The sequence below is a fragment of the Ovis canadensis genome, chromosome 1 (assembly GCF_042477335.2).
Source record: "Ovis canadensis isolate MfBH-ARS-UI-01 breed Bighorn chromosome 1, ARS-UI_OviCan_v2, whole genome shotgun sequence".
NCBI classification, from domain to species: Eukaryota; Metazoa; Chordata; class Mammalia; order Artiodactyla; family Bovidae; genus Ovis; species Ovis canadensis.
Window position 1 is genome coordinate 113,211,868 of NC_091245.1, and position 12,511 is coordinate 113,224,378.

The 12,511-nt window shown below is 47.4% G+C and overlaps 1 protein-coding gene across 5 annotated transcripts; it reads right to left on the reverse strand.

Moving 5' to 3' along the window:
* Positions 1–39: 39 nt before the first annotated feature.
* On the reverse strand, positions 40–10,911 carry DEDD (death effector domain containing). 5 transcript variants are annotated; one of them, XM_069546479.1, is made up of 6 exons: positions 10,394–10,894; positions 8,634–8,666; positions 2,715–3,103; positions 2,408–2,515; positions 1,967–2,113; positions 40–1,223 (listed from the first exon to the last, which is right to left on the reverse strand). In XM_069546479.1, the coding sequence occupies exons 3-6, from the start codon at positions 3,037–3,039 to the stop codon at positions 847–849; spliced, it is 957 nt and encodes a 318-aa protein (XP_069402580.1). In that variant the 5' UTR covers positions 3,040–3,103; positions 8,634–8,666; positions 10,394–10,894; the 3' UTR covers positions 40–846. The 5 variants fall into 5 exon arrangements, with proteins under 5 accessions (XP_069402580.1, XP_069402600.1, XP_069402606.1 ...); XM_069546499.1 differs by lacking the exon at positions 10,394–10,894 and adding an exon at positions 10,234–10,351; XM_069546505.1 differs by lacking the exon at positions 10,394–10,894 and adding an exon at positions 9,432–9,524.
* Positions 10,912–12,511: the final 1,600 nt, after the last annotated feature.

Here is a 12,511-nt window from a genome sequence, read left to right on the forward strand (position 1 = left end):
CCTTTGCCCAAGCCAGAAGAAAGCAAAAGGGGAAAGGGCTGCAGGGTACATTATTTATTTTCACTTGAACATGGAAAGAAAGTGTCACACTCCCCCTTCCCCTTTCCAGGGGGAGTGTATTTTAACCAGCAACCGCTTCTCCATCCACCCTGTGTGTGTGTGTGGGTACACACACACCACAGTTGGGACTGACTAGGCTGACCTAGTCCTCTTACCTATTATTCCTTTGAAGAGGGTTTGACAGAGAGGGAAAAGGAAGGAGCCACACCAGGCAGAGGTTTCAAGCCATGGAATGGAGGAAACAAGGCAGAGAGGAGCAGCACCAGAGGCCAGGAGAGAGTGGAAAGGGCCACAGCTTCTTTTTTAAAAATTCTATAATTTGGGAGAGGGTGGTGATTAATTTCCAAAATACAGTTCAGAGTCCCACCTTCCACACAGCTCCCTACTGACAGCCCTTTGGTTTTTCAGACAAAGTTTAAGAGCCCTCATAAAGCCAGAAGTACTGATAACCCCTCAATGCACCCAAAAGCAGTGATCACTTCAATCCCTTACAAAGACTATAACCTATAGACTTTGCTTCTCCCTACACATTTGTCTTACGGCTCAGTGGCAAGGTGACTGTAGAGACACACATGTGGGGGTAAGTGGAAAAGGGGAACAAAGGGAAGCCAGGCACATGGGTGCAGGGAGGGGTGGGGGACACCACTTCCATTTTTGTCTTTTCCTTTAAAAAAAAAAAGGCAGGGGTGTGATCGGTTGGAAGGGTAGAGAACAAACCCCAGAACAGTATGTAAGCTCCAGAGGTGGGTGGTGAGAAGTCCCCAGAGAAGTGAGAAGGGGAAAAGGTCAGGGCAATGCTTGCAGCATCAAGTTCCTCAGGAGTTTCTGTCGGCCCAGCTCATAGTCCTCCTCGTCCACGTTCACCAGCAGCTTGATGGCTTCATGGCCCACAGCCTGCTTGAGGGAGTCTGTGATAAAGACACCTTTAAGTGCCTCTAGTAACGAGCCGTTGATGTAGTCGCGCCAGAATGCATCGAGGTAGGTGAGCTCAGAGAACTTGATGTCACAGATGATGGAGCCCAGGTCCCGGGACTTGAGGATGGTGTTGGCCTGGTTAAAGCGCTCAAACTGGCGCTCGAGTGGGTCCTGCTTGTTGGAGAAGACGTTGCCCTGCAGAGCGCTCTCGTGCTGGCAGTACTCAGCCCGGACCCGCAGCCTGATGTCTGTGGGGAAAGACGACGCACAGGAGAGACTGCGTGAGAGCTGAGCTTACGCCCAGGTTCTGAAAAGTTGAGAAGGATGGCAGAGGAACACAGCTGGGAACAGCACCTGACAGCTTCTCTACCTCTTCCCAGGACTCGCTCTTTTCTATGAAGCTCTGAAATCCTTGCCTCAATTCAAGAGGTTCCCTTAAATGGGACATGCCCAGGTCAGATAATTTCCATCACTCCCAACTAGCACCTTGATTCTAAGAGATATTTTCCTAATTAACAGAAGTTCACTTTAAATATTCTATCATGACTTGAGTCATACTACAATAAGGATGTCATAACAGCATCCCTTTCATCTAGTTATTACTTAGAAAGAGTTGCCACAAAGAGTTACTCTGCCACAAAGACAGAGTTCTCCACCCAGAGACTGTAACATTCAACCTCACTGTGCAACAGCAATCAAAGTGAGCCTCGCTCTAAATAGCGTAAGCTGCCCATGTTCCGAGGCTTCCCAGGTGGTGCTGGGGGGAAAGAACCCACCTGCCACTGCAGGAGACACTAAGAGACAGGGATTGGGAAGATCCCCTGGAGAAGGAAATGGCAACCCACTCCAGTATTCTTGCCTGGAGAATCCCATGGACAGAGGAGCTTGCAAGGAGTCAGACGCGACTAAAGCAACTCAACATGCCCAGTATTCCAGCAGTTCTATTTCCCCTCCAGTGTACTCCACCTCTAGAACCCCTGAACTTCCTCACCGCATGTCTGCTTTTCCTTGGGATCTGGTGTCACTGACTTCCGGCGTTTCCGCTGGCTCCCAAGTGTGGCTCTCCCTCGAGCTGGCCGCTTGCTACACATCTGAGGGCCCGAAGTAGGGCAGCACACCACAGGATAGTGGGGAGGCACTGACCAGAGGGAAAAAGGGAGGCACAGCAGGGGAAAAGCAGAAATGGAGGCAATTCACTTGGAATGTGGAGGAATCATTCAGACTCAGCACTACAGCAATATCAATAATGGGACTTGAAAGGTAGACACAATATGGGGACCATTATAGGACCTAGATGAAGCATTAACACCTCATCTGATTGGGAAGGAGGGGCAGATACGGGAGGGACAGTGTCCTTTCATTTAGGCTGGCAAAAGATGGGTCCAGCGTCCTCTTTCTCGATTATGGAAATTAGGGAGAGTTAACATCTCACCTGTTTTAGGGGGGTGGGGAGGCCTCGGTTCTGGGTCGCTGAGGGCTCTGGGTGTCACATAGCGAACTGATGTCTCCTCCAGGTATTTGTCTACAAGATCAGGGCACACTGTAGGGGGAGAGGGACTCACTCAGGAAAAGATACACCCTTCCCTTCTCCTGGTCCAATCCTCCAATGCACCTCAAAAGGTTCTTCTCAGGACTTGCCAGAGTCAGTGCCTGCTTCTGCCTGGATGCCTGTGCTGCTGACTCAGGGCCGCCCACAGCTCTCCCTGACCCCAGGGTCCCAGCCCCAAGTGCACCCTCACCAGCCCGTCTCCGCTTGAGAGTGACGTAGGGCAGCAGGTCATGGCGAGTGATGATGCGCAGCAGCTGCAGCACCTGGCGGAAGTTACTCTCATCACAGCGGCCCTGGCGCTCCAGCGCCAGTAGGAAGTCACGTCCATTTCGGATGAGGCCACGCTCGTGGTCATCAATGACGTCAACAAAGAGAAAGGAAAGAACGCGCACGTCTCTGTGTGTCAGGTGAGTGCCCACGATGTCAAACATGCGGTGCAGGCTGTACAGCCCGTGCTCCTGCTCACCGTGCTCTTCGGGCCACACCTGGCTTGCCCTCCGCTTTAGGCCCGCCATGCTGGGGGCTCAGGTACACACTGCTTTCCAGAATCCCTGCTCAGCAGCTGCAATCCCCACTATACTGTAAGGACAAGGAAAGAACCTGTGAACCACTCAATGTTAGGAACTAGTCTTAGCCGATCCTATATTCTCAGAGCCTAACACAATGCCTGGCGCTGTGTAGCGCTTAATAAGCATTTATTAACTTTTACAAAGTTGTTGATTTTTTTGGCTCACTGTGCAGCACATGGGATCTTACTTCCCTTGATCAGGGATCGAACCCGCATCCCTTGCATTGGAAGCATGGACCCTTAACCACTGGACTGCGAGGGAAGTGCCTATAAAATATTTATTAAAAAATAAAGCATAGAGCTCTCTATATTCAGCAGATGCTGCCCTAAGTCCAGATCTTACTAGAGAAAGATAGTCACATCCGCTAAGGAAGACTCACTAATTTGCAAGTTTAGTGCTACATATTCAGCAGACATTGTCCTGATTTTTCCTCTGGCCTCCAAAATACTGCTTTTGGTCCTGTGTGCTCAACCTGACAATGTCCCCAATCAATTCATCCCTTAAATGAAAGCAAAGTGAAGAGAAGTAGAAAATTCACTCTAAATTCTAACACAGAAGCTTTTTCAGATAAACTTAGGGGCTGACAGCAGGGAAACAAAGTCTGAACTAGTTTTAATTCTGCCCATATTGTCAACAAACTGTAGCTACGTGACCTTAAGTAAGTCACTTAACTTGAAAGCCTCAGTGTCCCCATCTTCAAAACAAGGAGGAAAAAAACTACTCCTCGGAGTTATTAAGAATCCAGTGAGAAAATGCACATGAAATCACCGTAAGACTTTTCTAACTGGTTAGGAGATTTCAAAGAGACAAGCATCCTTGGCCTCTACAGCCCAGACTCATTCCTCCACAGGCCTATCCTCATTTCTCCTCCAACAAACCAAGTCCAGGAGAATCACTGCTGAGAAAGTTACTCAAATATCCCCTGAAACTCATGGATTCAAACCGACAAGCGTCACTAAGCTCCTACACTGAGCATTCTAGGAGCTCTCCTGCGCCACCTGTGCTCTCTGATGGTCACACACCATTTGGATCTATGCCGCTTTCTAACCTTTCCTCACGGTTGTCGTTTACCAATCCTCTATCAATGACCAAGCACAGTCCTACGTTTATTATGTGTTTTGGCATTTGATTCACAAATTTCCTCCATCATTGTGGGTAATGTCAGTGACCCAGCTAATAACCAATCCTCAAATCAAACAGCTTTCATCTCCTCTCCAGCCACTCATACTTACTATGCTACCAAGTACCACCCAATACTACTACACCCTCTGACCACAACCTCCAATCACCCAAACAAGTATAAATTCCTGTTGATACTACTTTCTATTTCTTAAATTTGCCTCACCTTTCCACCGCCTACTACCACCACGCTGGCTCAGGTCCCAATAATCTCTCACCTGGATTACTGCAGAAGCCTCTTTAAGGCTCTCCTTACAACCAATCTTAACCTGTCTAAACCCATCCCCTACATCCAGCTGAATTATCTAAAATGCACAACTGACCACATCACTTTTCATCTTAACACCTCTCCACAATTCTCTCCTTGAGTTTCCCAGGCAGTGCTAGTGGTAAAGAACCCACCTGCCAATGCAGGAGACATAAGAGACGTGGGTTTGCTCTCTGGATCAGGAAGATCCCCTGGAGGAGGGCACAGCAACCCACTCCAGTATTCTTGCCTGGAGAATCCCATGGACAGAGGAGCCTGGTGGGCTACAGTCCACAGGGTTACAAAGAGTCAGACATGACTGAAGTGAATTCGCATGCACAATCCTCTCCTTACCAATAAGAACACTCCAGATTCCTTACCCAACACACCAAACCATCCAAGATCAGGCCTTTGTCACTTTTTATTTCTCTAACATTAATCATTTGTCTACAGTTCACAAACATCACACAATTCACTTCTCTATAACTATCTTTAGACTATTCTCTTTGCCCGAATGGCCCCTCCCTTCTTTTCCATATGCCCCATTACACCTTTTTTCAGATGGCTAACTCCTACTCATCCTTTAAGAATCAGTTCAGGGACTTCCCTGGTGGTCCCATGGTTAAGAATCTGCCTTCCAAAGCTGGGGACACAGGATCAATCCCTGGTGGAGAACCAAGATCCCACATGCCACAGGGCAAGTAAGCCCATGTGCCGCAACAGAGGATCCTGTGTGCCTCAGCTAAGACCCCATGCAGCCAAAAGTGAAAAAAATACTAAAAAAATACTAATAAATAAATAGTAAAAAAAAAAAAAAAAATCAGTCCAGATGCTATCTTCAAATTCATTCTCCACACCCCTTCTTAGGTTTAAGTAGTCCTCTTCTGTGCTCTTATGGAACACTGTACATATATTTCCCTTAAACCATTTATCAGAGAGTACTAAAATTACCTGTACACCTATCATATCTTAAGCAACTCAATAGAGGGACTAGGTCATATTCATCTTTATATCTATAGTACCGAGCAACAGACGGGGGTTGGCATATACTAGGAGCAACCTGCTGTTGAACTGAACTGAACCTTCAAGAGACCACCACAAGCAATACCAATTAAGAATAAACTCACATAAGTCCAAGAGTGAGAGGACCCCATTAAGAGTACATGCAGCTCAGGTAACATGCATATTCTCTAGTGTTCCCCATACTGTAAAACTACCCCTACCATAGCAACCTACTCAACAACAATACAGGCTGTTCTGTCCATTTTATACTGCAAGAAACTGAGGCTATGTTAAAAGGAAGAATCAAATGATAAACTACTTCAGAAGAGTCAAGCAACTGGGGACTCAAAAAACTGAAGAGCAAATAGGACCTGATCTTCTCTTTTAATCCTGAAACGAACACAGAGACTCATACCCTTAAGAAAACAGGAGGTCCAACCTGGAATTACCTAGCCCCATAACATGGGTTCAGAATGTGGACAGGAAACATAGCCGGTATCTAGTTATGAGAGCCAGATATCCCACCCAAAGCATGGGAAACAACTGGGATTATAGCTACTCAACTACTGACTGGTTTTCTTCGTCTCTTCCTCTCGTTTCACCTGCTACAGTCACTGGCTACAAATAGAGGGGACTGAAGGAAAACAACTTCTTGCTCATAACGGCCACATGAGAAAACAGCCTCCTTAGAGCCCCTACAACTTCGCCTTGTTCCTATCCCACCTGTTCCCCTTGGCCAGCTGTCCATTATGTGGATCCCAGAAAAAAAACAGATGGGCAGGTTTCACATTCAACCAATCAGAAGAGTAGGTTGCTCCAAAGTTCCCTAATTCAAAGTGTCTTGACTATAAACCCCAGGAAATTAGGAAGTACTGTCCCCACATACCTGGTCACTGGAAAATGAAGCACAATACAGGAAAGCACTGTGGTCCTAACTATGTATCAATGGATGCAGTTCTACGATAGGCCTCTATTCTGAGGGTTACATCCCTAGATCTGAGGGGGAAACAGCCACCATTAAATCATAGATCCTGCTGGGTCAAAGTGACAGGACTTAACAGAGCTTCTAGGTCAGTGGTTCTCAATCAGGGCAATTTTGCCCAGCAGGGGACATTCAGCAATATCTGGAGGCTTTTTAGACTGTCGTGACTGGGGCGTGGGAAGTGAGGGTGGTAACGGAAGGCGCTACTGGCATGCAATGAGTAAATGCAATGGATAATGCTAGACATCCTATAAAGCACAGGATGGCCTCTTACAACAAAGAATTATCTGATCCAAAATATCAATAATGCTAAAGATGAGAAATCCTATTCTAGCTGGAACATGATGAAGGGTCAAAAGAAGAGACAGCACTGTCACTTGCCATCTTATATCTGGAGAAGGAAGTCATCTGGTCCCTCCAACCAAAACCCATCAAACAATATTCCAAAAGAAGAGCCAGTCAGACAAAGACTTGTTTAACTTGACTAAGGAGTTTCATCCTGCTCCAGCTTTGGCTTCTCTCTCACCTGCTGCTGCCATTTCGGTGAACAGCAGGGACAGGGCTACACTCCTTCCACCCCATCCCAGGAGGTATAATCTGACCTAATTCAATCTAAATTGCTGTGAAGATTAGAGAAATGCCATCCTCTGAAAGACAGAAAGGATCCTGCACTGAAACCTTGCAACCATCTTTAACATCCCAAAATGACACCAAGAGCAGACCCTTTACAGCACTTAGGCAATAAAGCAAAACGTAGAAGAGGCAGAAGTTTCCCAAGGCCATGCTTGTCCTTGGGAGAAATGTCAAGAGGCTGGCATGTAGGCTAATAGGCAGCCCTCCCCACTTAATTATCATCTATGATGGCAAGTTCACTCACTCAGCAATCCACATGCGGGTTCCAAGAACCTAACTTCAGCACTGAAAGAACGTGGCCAACTTCCTCTTAAACCAAAATATATTCAGCTTACTGTGGCAGTGAATCGAGGGAACTACCCAGAAATTATACAGAGATTCTAGAAGAAAGGTATCAGAGCAGTGAGGAGAATGTACACCCTCCAAACAGAAGATGAGAAAGAACTTCAGAGTCTTGGTGCCTGAAATATTGCCAGACACCAAGAGACAACACTCCAGTAAACAAGAGTCCTGATCCTGCAGGCTGGCTTGGGTCTATCTGAGAGCCTAGCATGTAGATCACCCCTAAGGGGTTCCCAAGACTAATCCTGTATTCTGATGAACTGCTGCATTTCCTGGCACTGTAGGAGTTTTTACTGTTTGTTTTCTTTAGGTAGGCACAAGCCAGCCAAGGGCCAACGTCTATATGTATCCACAGGCCTTCCTCTCAATGAATTGTCGTCTGGTAGGCTTCTACTAAAGCCTAGTCTCATTCCAACGAGGAATGAGAGCTGTAGTTTTTGAGGTATTTGATTCTCTCAGAAGCCCTTGGAAGTCATGTGGAAGAAATTAAAGAGAGTGATGTCTTAAAATGAAAACAACAGTATAGTTTCATCCCAACAGAACTGGAGGTGTCTGACTCTCTCACAAGCCCTTCTGAGAGGGAAAATCTGAAAAAGGGTGATGTCTTAAAACTTGAAATGTAAAGGATATGGAAAACCTTAAAAAATGACTAAGACTACATAAAGAAAGAGCTTTCTTGCTGGTAGGACCCAGAAAATGTAACCAAATATCTGGAAGTCAGAATTACAAAGTATGTTTTCAAAATGAAACTTCCAGAACAACTAGGAGAAAGAGTAAGCTGGAAGAAAAGCCTGCCCGCAGCAGCCCGCAGCGGGTGTCTCAGGGATCCTCCAAGGGCAACATTTGGGAGACATTGTTCTAGAGTACAAAATTCCACATGTTTACAAATGTTTCTCTCAGAGCTGACCAAGATGACTAGACAGTAACAAAACAGGGCTGGAGGCTTGTCCTAAGACACCTAATTTCTGTTCTCTTTTCCCTCCGATCAGTTTCCAGTGACCTGAGAGACAATGACTGTAACAAATCTTATGTACGTGGTTGGGTGACTGAAAACCCATTTTCCCTGTCATCTACTCCATTACTACACTCAACCCTCAATATGTCATTTCCATTCCCTTTCATTGTTTGAAAACAAACAAAAAGTTCCAGACTTACCTCTGCAGGAAACTTAATTTCCCAGGTCTCTTCCTAGCACAAGGTTCAAAGCCAGCAGCAAAACAAAAACAAATAAGGGGGGAAAGTGTCAATTTTCAAGCTTTACTTTGACACCTCAAAGGCCCAAAGAGTCAATCTCAGCTGCAAAAATATACAGACAAGCCTAAAGCTATTTCAACTGTAATGATACACTCTAAGCTAAATGGGAGAACTCACTTCCAACAAAGTCCCCAGGTTTCGCTAACCTTCTATTACCCAATTCACTAAACAAAACCAACTCTGAGAATGTCCCGTCTCAGTGGCTTTATGGCAAAAAAGTCCCAAATTTAACAACTTGCAGGGGGGAACCAATTATTCTCTGACACCTCACTCCTCAATCTCTTGTGAGGCCCACCTACTCTGTTACACTATCAACACTGACTTCATCTTTAGATGAACCAGGAGGAAAGTGGTTACAGCGAAAGAAGGCACCTTCTTTTCATCACTTCACTTGAGAGACCGTAGCTATCCTCCAAATTCTGTCTTCACTCTTTCCCTTACCTAGTACACAGTGAGAACGAAATATCCACTGGGGTAGCATCTACTCAAATATCTACATTTCATTGGGAACATCTTTTTTATACACGGGTACTGACCCTCCCTCCAGCAAAATAAAGAGTCTGGAAACTAAAGCGCTCATTTAATTAGCCTAGACGCCGTCCTGAGTTTTCTGCTCCCTTTCTCAGACTTTAGAGCCTTGACTTCAGCATACAGAACAACACAGCATGCATGTTTCCCCATTCCGACATTGATAATTACTTAAAACTAGGCAAGTCCTTTACTCCTTCCACACAACAGCGATACCAGGGTCCTCCTTTCCCCTTCTTTTCGTAACCAGGAAAAACAAGGGTGCTTTTGGAAATCCAGTTGAAACCCTCATCAACCCCAATTCTCTAAACCCACAAGACTATTCCCTTCTGCCCGTCCCACCCTAGGAAAAGCTAAAAGGCCTGGCAATTAGAATTGGCTGCAACTGATGCTGCTTAACTCTGCTCTCTCTTCCTTTCCACAGGGGAAAGGGAAGCCCCGGAACCTCTATCATTCGTGCAGCTCCACTGTCCTATCTCCCATCCCATTCCCCTTCCTCCCAAACTTTCCTCCTAGTCTCTCACTTTCTCCATTACCTCGCTACACCGACACGCTCTCCAGTCCCCAAATCTCCGTTTTCTCCTTTTCCACCCAAATTCTCCCCTAGGCCCTTCCCCCTCGCACCTCCAATTTAACACTTTCAGAACCTCCCCCCAAATGTCTCAAACCCAACCCTCACCTCTCGCCTCTCCACTACAGCCCTTACGTGAGTCCAGTTCTCCCCACCACTTGCCCCAAGCCCCCCTCTCCTTCACTCCTTCACACCCTCACCCCCCGCCCTCCCGCTCCCACCCCCGTGGCCCGGCGGGCCCGCAGCCCCACTCCCCACCTCGGCCTCTCTAACACCCCCAGCCCGGCCCAGCCTCGGCCCTTGTTTACGCCCCTCCCCTGCCCCACTCCTCCGCCTGGACCCTGCCTTCCCGCACAGTTGCCACCTCCCCCGCACGCCCCCTGGGCTGCTCCCCTCCCCCACCTCGCAGCGTCCCGTCACCTCCCTCTCCTGAGGTTCTCAAGCTGGACGTCGCCACCGCCTCCCCCTCCACTTTCCTTCCCCAAGCCCTTCGCGGCCCCGCCCGGCCCCGCCCCGTCCCGCTCGACTCCCCCTCCCCACCCCGGCCGCCCCGCCGCCTCACTCTGGGCTCAGGTTCGGCGCCGCCATGTTGGATCCATCCGCGCCGCGCTCCCGGGCCTGTCTCACGGCGCCGCATCCGGGCTCCAGCCGCCGCCGCCGCCGCCGCCACCGCGGGCGTGGGGGAGGGGAGAGGCGGGCGGGGGTGGCTGCATCCTGAACACCGCCTCCCGGAACCTGGCCGGTTAGTGGCGGCTTCGAGACCATAGTGAGGCATGAGCCGGAGTAGCCATGCTAGGTGAGGGCAGCCTGGCAGCGGCATTAAACAGGGAGTGGATAGCTTCACTTTGGTACCGGAGACTAGAGATTGGCAGCCATCTTGCTTTGGGGCAAGCTGGCAACGCACGTTTTTCTTCTGTACGGCTTTAGGGCGGTAGTAAGGCCTGTGAGAGGTTGCACTCTCTAGTGTGGAAGCGTTGGTGGGACCCGAGCTGGCTGGTGTCGACTTCAAGATCCACTGACAGACTGCGACAGGCAGCCATGACGCAGAAGGGCGGACTATTACGAGGGTCCGATTCCCCTACGAACTTGGGGGAAGGTTCACGATCTGGGTTTGACCTTTGCCCTGAGCTTCCTGGTAACCCGGACGTTCCGTAAACTTGGGTCCGGAACAGAAATCCCTGGTCAGTTGCCCTCTCGGATTTCACTTTTTGAGCATTTGCTTTTTGAGCGCCCGCTTCCTGAAGGAAGTGTCACCTGAGCTGAACCCTGGACTGTTGGAAATTGGGGGTGGGAGACTGGTTACCTTCTGGCGCTGCCAGCAGCGTGGTATGGCTAAGGAGGGGTAAATAGATGAGTTCTGTGAGGTTGGGAGGGGCCGGTTTACGCGAGGCCACGTAAATTATTTTTTCCTAAGGGTAATGAATAGGTTTTGAAGAGTCTTGCAGGGGTGTAAACAAATGTATTTGCATTTTAAAAGATCAGTGGTAGCAATGGGTAGAATGAATTGGAGGGGGCGAAGTTAGAGGCAAGAACGGTTAGGACGCTCTTACCCCGAAGAGAGACCACAGTGGTCTGGCCTGTAGGAGGGTGTGTACAGATGGTGGGGGAATGATCGGAAATGTATATGAGGCCGAGAGAGGAATCCAAGGTATTTCCCGGTGTTCTGGCTTGGGCACCTAGGGACTAATGATGCCATTTTCATTATTTGAGGTCGGGGAAGGTGGGGAGAGAATGAGTTTTAAGTGCCTGTGGGATATCCGTTAGACAATGGAATGTTACATAATGTGGGTTGGGAATCCAAAAGGAGTTTAGAGTGTGTGTTGTTGAAACCATGGAAGTGGATAAGATGGCCTAGAAAGAGGAATAACTGCGTTTAAGAGATGAGGTGAGGAAGAGCGAAAAAGAGGACACCGAGAAGGGACAAGTATAAAGAAGAAACCAGAAATATCAAGGAAATTGGTCAGTATTAAAACAGATTTTTAAAAATCACGTTAAGATGTGGACTACAATGTGTCCATTGGATTTTGCAACAAGTAAGTCATTTAGTAACTTTGGCGAAAGCTGTTTCAAAAATATGGTGGGGTAGAAACAACGAGGTAAATTGAGTTACTAGAAAGGCACAATATATAATGACAATTTTCTTCACAATGTTAATGGTAAAAGGAGGATAGCAGTAGGGTATAGCATATGGGAGAATTTCACAGAAAAGGAAGGAATTTTAGATAACTGTGGGACAGCCAGATAGAGATGTCCAAATGACAGTTGAATGTACGAATCTAAAACATGGGAGAAAGTTATATTAAGTTGAGGAAAAAAAAAAAAGCGAATACACTTGTGTTTATACAAGCATTAGAAAATTAGTTATGAAGAGTGGGCTTGGGAGGGCTGAAACATACTTTTTATTTAGGATTCATCTTTACTGTTTGAATTTGTTTTACTGTGTACATAACATACATTACTTTTATAGAAAGCTGCTTTTTAAAAACTTCAATAATGTATAGGCCAGAAATTCTGAATCATGGACATTTCAGTGGTTGTTGAAGCCATAGATTTGAATACACTCCCCCAGAGAGCAGCAGAGGGCTAGGCAGAGTCCTTGGTGAAGTCTAGCACTGAAGGCCTAAGTAGACGAGCCCTTGGAGAATCTTTGAAAGGAAACAGCCAGTGAGGAAGAAAAAAC